The sequence below is a fragment of the Triticum urartu genome, chromosome 2A, assembly GCF_056163025.1.
Source record: "Triticum urartu cultivar PI428250 chromosome 2A, HENAU_Tu73, whole genome shotgun sequence".
Lineage (NCBI taxonomy): Eukaryota > Viridiplantae > Streptophyta > Magnoliopsida > Poales > Poaceae > Triticum > Triticum urartu.
Window position 1 is genome coordinate 498,915,695 of NC_141874.1, and position 7,074 is coordinate 498,922,768.

Below are 7,074 nucleotides of genomic sequence, written 5' to 3' on the forward strand. Positions count from 1 at the left end.
GCTCCCCATTGTCGGTCTGTCGCCGCCTCGGTCATCCCTCTAGCCCCCCCCCCCCCCGCACCGAGCTTTTTCTCCGGCGATCCCCACGCCACCGCCAATCACCGCGCCCCACCGGCAGTGACTGCCAACTAGAGGTCTCACGACTTTGAATCCCCACTGACCACTAATTTATTACCATTTCTGTCTTTCATATACGCGCTGACAGGTGAGCCCTATGGTAATCACTACAAGAAATATGTCAACTTGCGACCATCACTATTGGTCACTAAAAGGTCATTGTTTTTCATTTGTGACCTTTTTGTGACCAAAAACACAAGGTCAAAAGCTGGCGGTCGTAAACTGAAATTAGCGACCTTCTTTATGATATGTAAAAGGTCATTGGTTCCACGACCAAATTTTTGGTCACTAGCAACCTCCCCAGGCCACGTAGGATCCAGCGTGGCAAGCTGACATGGATAAGAATCAGCCCGGTCCAATTCGGTGTTTTACATGGGCCGAGCCCAACAATTCAGCCTTTCTAATATTTATTTTTCCTGTTAATTTTCGCTAGCTACATGGGCTTGGGCCATTGATTCGGCCTTTTTTTCTTTCTGAGATGTAGCCTTTTCACATTCTATATAATTTCAGTTTTCGGGTTTTCTTTGTTTTTTGTTACATTCAATTTTCAGATTATTCTAATCAACTGGGTGCACATTGTCAGATTCTTCTAGGCACTAGGTCCCAAACACCAGGTCTTAATTTTTCACAACTTGTAACTCAATGATATATCAATCAGAGAACACATTTAAAATATATTCAAATAACAGCCAAGTCACCGATATTGTACCAATCAGGTTTATTACATTCCACCAATCACAATGTAACCATACAGTATTACACCAATCACAATATAGCACTCTAAAGATAAAACGCTCAACAAGTACAGGCACGCCTCCAACACCTTAGCGCCTTCAACCTGCAAAACATCACATCCAGCCACATATTAACGATCAAATCAATTTACCCCTTGACGGCAATAAAAAACTATGCTCATGTATGAACGAAAATAAAATAAACAATCGTTGAGGCCATAGCATGTGCTAAAAAATCTTAACAAATACATAGATATCCACACGGAGCACATCCTACATGCACCAAGCATCAGGCATATGTTCAAGAAGATAAGTATTTTGAGATGGAAACAGGTACAGCTAACAATCTAACATGTGTAGTAGCACCAACAAAAGAGCATGACATGGAAGAATTTACAAGAACAACACCCTGGGCGTCCAATTACATGTACATGAGGTACTGCTGCTAGTGTATATCGAACCAATCAAGCTGCTGGTGTAGGTGCAGAGCATGCGTCCAACAGAAAAGAGGGAGCTAGGGGTAGGAGATGGAGCTAACTCACGGAAGAACTTGTGGTCGCCGCCGTACACAGCCGCCATAACGCCGGTCACCTCGTTGATCTTGGCCTTGAAGTTCTCTAACTCTAGGTTGTTCCACTGCAGCTCGGTATTTGCTCAACCTTATGTGTACATGCGTCAGGGCATATATAAAATATTCAAGTCAATATTCTTAGCTAACTATGATGTAATGAAAATAATTACTTAAGGACTTGGGGTAAAAATTGATTTTAGACATCAAAATTTGCAGCACTCATTTCAACCATGTTCAGATAAACTTGAGGTAAATTAGCAGTAAGGATATTAGTTACAAGCTAGGTGTGTAACTGCTGTCAACACCATCACCACCAAAGACACACAAGATAAGCAGCAACACCACCATGATCTTGATATTAGCCACCCCATATCACCAGAGCATCACAGGAGCACATATATAAAGCAAGTACACATGGGCAGCTACTAAAAGACCCTAGAACCGCATGAATTTATCACCAGAGAGCTCCAGTAGGAGTTGATGCTTGCTTACAACATCTAGCAGCAACTAGTAGAGCCCCACATCCAACCCAAATCATGGCCAAGGCCATGCAGGAGCTACATCAAAGAAGAAGGAATGGGGAGGAGCTCACCATAGAGACGTTGTAGCCGTAGTAGAGGCTTAGCCACACCACGACTATGGTGTGACCATCACCACATCCAAGAGAGGGTCCAGAAGCCGCCGAAGCACCACCGCGGCGACCAGGGCAAGCGTCGGCGGCATCCCAGGGACATCACCGCACGGACATCACTGGCCTCGCCCTATTTCAAGAAATGTTCAGAACAACTTTGTCAGACTCAATCAATTATGAAGAAACCACCTTCGTCGTCAGACACATACATACATACATACAGGAAGCAAAAGAAGAAGAAACAGAGCTCTACATAATGTTTATATTAAAGGAGCAAGACACAGGAAGCAAGACAGAGAAGAGTTTTAGCTTTACATAATGTTTACAAGAACAGGACCCTGATACAGGATTTGGCTTATCCTCAACACTGTTAACAAGGTAGTGAAAGTAGCTATGTGCATCAGCCTCACCAAGTCTTATCATGAATTGGTGGCTTTTACAAACTGTATTATATTTCTGGACAACAAACTAAATAGACGGCTGCTCTCGAACCATACATCCAAAAGAAGAAAATAAGTACTCTACGGAAACCTTAGAACATGCTTTACAACTCATATGTAGAGGCCAACTTGAAATTATGAGCATAACGAACTCGTTTTTCAGTTAGAAGCTCGCAGCCCAAAACTGTCAGGTAGTGCAGTTTTTTAACTGAACCAAATTCAGTTTACAGAACAGCCAGAGAAATCCAATTCTACAGGAGACATGATCATATTCCTAATCCCATCAGGATTGTACATGGAAATTCTAAGCAGCGTACATAGCTTTGTCTTAGGTAATTAGAATTGTTGAGATGCAAGAAAGGGCAAAACAATCCACACCAATAGTCCAACTAATCAGCCCCATTGCTAACAAATCCTAAAGGGACTAGGTTGCTCCAGTGCTACTGAAATAACTAAAATAACGCAAGGAGTAGAGACAACAGATTGGGTGTTGGCCGATGGCCAGCAGAAACCCGATTTGTGACAACGGAGAACACATTTGATCTGACAACCCCTCACACCATTATTAGTAGCAGAACAGATGCGCAACCACATATCCCATAAGTTGACTATTTGTGACAGGAGTAAGATTCCTTGTGCAGCAGTCATCCGAGTCCGCTACAGCTAGCAACAAGAGCGCGAGGCCAGCGAGCTCACTCACCGCGCGGAGGAGAGGGAGGAGTCCCCGACGGTGATGTGGCCGGCGCTGGAGATGTCCCACTGGCCGGGCCATGACTCCTTGCAGTCCACGCGGCGCTGCAGCAACAACTCCCCGGTGCTCTCGTAGTAGATCCACACGTGCACCGCCCGGTGGTAGTCCCCATCCCGATGCACCTCCGTCCTGCGGGGAAGACGACCAGCGTTAGGCTCACGGGAGCGACGATCCGGCGGAGGTGAGGGGAGGGGGCTGGGATCGAGAGGAGATGGTGGACCTTGGCACTATGACGGTGTAGCCGTCGCTGGGCATGTGGAAGCTACAGGCGATCGTGGCTGACTGCGTCGGCGTCGTGCCGTAGTAGATCTCGGCGTCGCTGGCCAGACCCCGTTGCTAGCGCCGCATGCCACTCCACGAGGGTGCCGGCTGCTACGCCCTCGCCGGGATCGGGCGTGGGAGGTGCAGCAACAAGTGCGGCATGAGGGAAGGAGGACGCTGCCGCCAGCGACTGGAGGCTAGGGTTTGGATGAGGGATAGGCGGCCGATCTGGATCAGGGAGAGAGGGAGAGTGTGGCAAGCGACAGAAGGAAGGGAGGAGAGGTGAGTGAGGTGATCCGGCGGAAGTAAGGAGAGACGTTGGATCCATAGGCTGTGGACGGCTCGGATTGCATACGCTGGGGTGATCCGGGGGAGAGGTCCTGATTGGTTCGATGATTTTGTCATTTAAAATAGTTTTTAAGTGCTAAAAACATAGGAAACTGTGAAGCAAGTACCAATAATATTTTGCAAAATGGCACCACTAAAATTTTCACTCAAATTATATCACATTTTCTGGATGATCATCAACTTTAATGCATTTCGGATCTTTCTATCTATTTCTGGCCATTTAAATGGGTTTCTTCACAATTAGTTGGAACCGGGACAAATTTGAACTATACCTACTTCATATCTTGCTCGTTATTTTTTACAAAAATCATTTTAAGGTGCACAACTACATATTTCATCAGAGATGCAGCAAAAGTTTTTCAAGATTCAACCACTAGCTAGGAACAGTCCTGCCCGCAGTTTTGACCGCATTTTGAAATGGGCATGAAAAATTCAAAAAAAATTGGAAAACCTTCGCATTATGTCATTATATGTGGCCAAGTTCTCAGGAAAAATAATAAACCTGTAATACGACAATTATTTTAAAAAAGTGTTCTCAGAAACGAGCTATCATCTATGGAGATCAATGGCTTTCAAGCCAAATGATCAATCTTATGGCCACATTCATGGCATAGTTTGTTCAGATGATCTCATATTGTGCACGGGGGTGCATATTGGAATGGCAAACAATGTTGCCTAAGAAAGTTTTCATTTGCTTTGGAGGAAAAAATCATTTTTCCATTTTTCGAGCGCCCAAAATGAATTTTTATGAAGAACCTACCAAATAATTGCTGCAAAATTGGACCAAATCAATTTTATAATATACTAGGCCATATTTAATGTACAATTTACCAAATAGTTTGATGTCAAAAGCTTTTATCCACCTCTTGTGAAAAAAACAATTTTTTGCCGATTCAGTAGGAAGCGCGTCAAATTTGAACTGCAGTTGCCTCATAGTTTGCTATTTATTTTTCCCAAAAATATTTTTAGGTACAAAAGTATCTATTTAATCAGAGAAACACCAAAAGTTTTCCAAGATTCAACCACTAGCTAGGAAAGGACATGCCTGTCGTTTTGACCGTATTTTTAAACGTCAATGAAAAATTCAAAAAAATGGGAAACCTTCGCATTGTGTCATTATATGTGGCCAAGTTCCCAGGAGAAATAATAAACTTGTAATACAGAAATTATTTTTAAAAAGTGTTCTCAGAAATGAGCTATCAATCTTATGGCCACATTCATGGCATAATTTGTTCAAATGATCTAATATTGTGCACAAGGGTGCATATTGGAATGACAAACAATGTTGCCTAAGGAAATTTTCATTTTCTTTAGACGAAAAATTCATTTTCCATTTTTCGAGTGCTCAAAATGGTTTTTTTGTGAAGGGCCTACCAAATATTTATTGCAAAATTGTACCAAATCATTTTTGTAAATACTAGACCATATTTAATGCACAATTGACCAAATTGTTGGGTGTAAAAAGTTTTGATCCACCTCTGCTGAAAAAGATAAATTTCCGCCGATTCAGTTGGAAGCGGGTCAAATTTGAACTGCGGTTGCCTGATAGTTTGCTATTTATTTTTTACAAAAATCATTTCTAATTACATAAGTATCTATTTAATCATAGAAACACCAAAAAAAATTCCAAGATTCAACTACTAGCTAGGAATGGTCATTCCCGCCGTTTTGACCGCATTTTGAAACGGAAGTAAAATATTCAAAAAAATCAAAAGATTGGAAAACCTTCGGATTGTGTCATTATATGTGACCAAGTTACCAGGAAAAATAATAAACTTTTCATACAACAATTATTTTAAAAAAGTGTTCTCAAAAATGAGCTATAATGTGTGAAGATTCATGGCTTTCAACCCAAATGCTCAATCTTATGGCCACATTCATGGCATAGTTTGTTCAAATGATCACATATTGTGCACAAGGGTGCATATTAGAATGGCAAACAATGTTGCCTAAGGAACTTTTCATTTTCTTTGGACAAAAAATCAATTTTCCATTTTTCGAGTGCCCAAAATGAGTTTTTTTGTGAAGGACCTACCATATATTTGTTGCAAATTTGCACCAAATAAATTTTATAAAATACTAGGACATATTTAATGCAAAATTGACAAAATGGTTGGGTTTCAAAAGTTTTGATCCACCTCTCGTGAAAAAGACAAATTTCCGCTGATTCAGCAAGAATCGGGTCAAATTTGAACTGCAGCTGCCTTATAGTTTGCTATTTACTTTTTCCAAAAATCATTTCTAATTACATAAGTATATATTTAATCAGAAATACATGGTTTGGTGGTAATACGTCGATATTTGGATGGTGGCCCAGGGCCCCAACTCCAAAGCGCGTAGACTCGCATGCCCACCGCGTGGTCACCGCGTGACCGTGGCGTTGCCATGCGTTATGGGCAGCCTAGGCATGTCTAGTAGGTTGGGCACTCCCCATGTAGATGCTAGAAATAAAATAAAAATAGAATAATCTCACGAGGAGACCGAACTATGCTCAAACATGAATTAACAGCCAAGTGTTTGATTAGCGACATGGGAAATTCACAAGGCCAATGGGCGTGAGTTTTGGCTGAGTATGATCGTCTACAAGGGAGACTGTCTTGGAAATTTTTTAGCTCAAATGGAGGAGTTTGGATGGCACTTGCTTTGCAAAGTACCACATCGGACAGAAATATGGATGTTGAAGCTGGGCTCAAACTAATGAATGGATTGAGCTGAAATTTGGTGGAGGATGGTTATTTGGGAATAGGAAAGCACTGTAGAAAATTGATACCATTTGGACAAGCGAAAGTGGTACTTCCTTCACAATGCTCTTCTCTAGACAGAAACTTGGGAAAATTAGCGAGAGAAACTAGATAAATGAAATGAGCTCAAATTTGGTGTAGGTAGGTTACATAGGTATGGTCATGCCCTGGTAAATTTTCAGATCATTTGGGTAAGCCTAGCTAGTACTTACTTCACAAAGCTTCTCTTGAGATCGAAACTTTGGAAATTTTCTGAGAAAAAATTACCAGGAAAATGGAGCTAAATATTATAATGTGGCAATGATTTGGGTATGGAAGAGTGGCCAAAAAGTTTGAGGGTAATAGGAGGGGTCTAGATAACACTTGCTTTGCAACATGCCAATCTGGCCATAAAATATAAATTGAACCTGGGCTCACATAGATGATTTGACTGAGCTGCAATTTGGAGGAGGGTGATAATTTGGGCATATGAGGGAACTA

General features: G+C 41.9%; 1 protein-coding gene across 1 annotated transcript; it reads right to left on the minus strand.

Moving 5' to 3' along the window:
- Positions 1-765: 765 nt before the first annotated feature.
- LOC125538193 (nudix hydrolase 3-like) lies at positions 766-3,771 on the minus strand. Its single transcript, XM_087544169.1, has 5 exons — positions 3,465-3,771; positions 3,194-3,373; positions 2,015-2,183; positions 1,394-1,510; positions 766-955 (listed from the first exon to the last, which is right to left on the minus strand). Exons 1-3 carry the CDS (start codon positions 3,497-3,499, stop codon positions 2,156-2,158), a joined length of 243 nt encoding a protein of 80 aa, XP_087400295.1. The 5' UTR covers positions 3,500-3,771; the 3' UTR covers positions 766-955; positions 1,394-1,510; positions 2,015-2,155.
- Between the last annotated feature and the right edge of the window lie 3,303 nt (positions 3,772-7,074).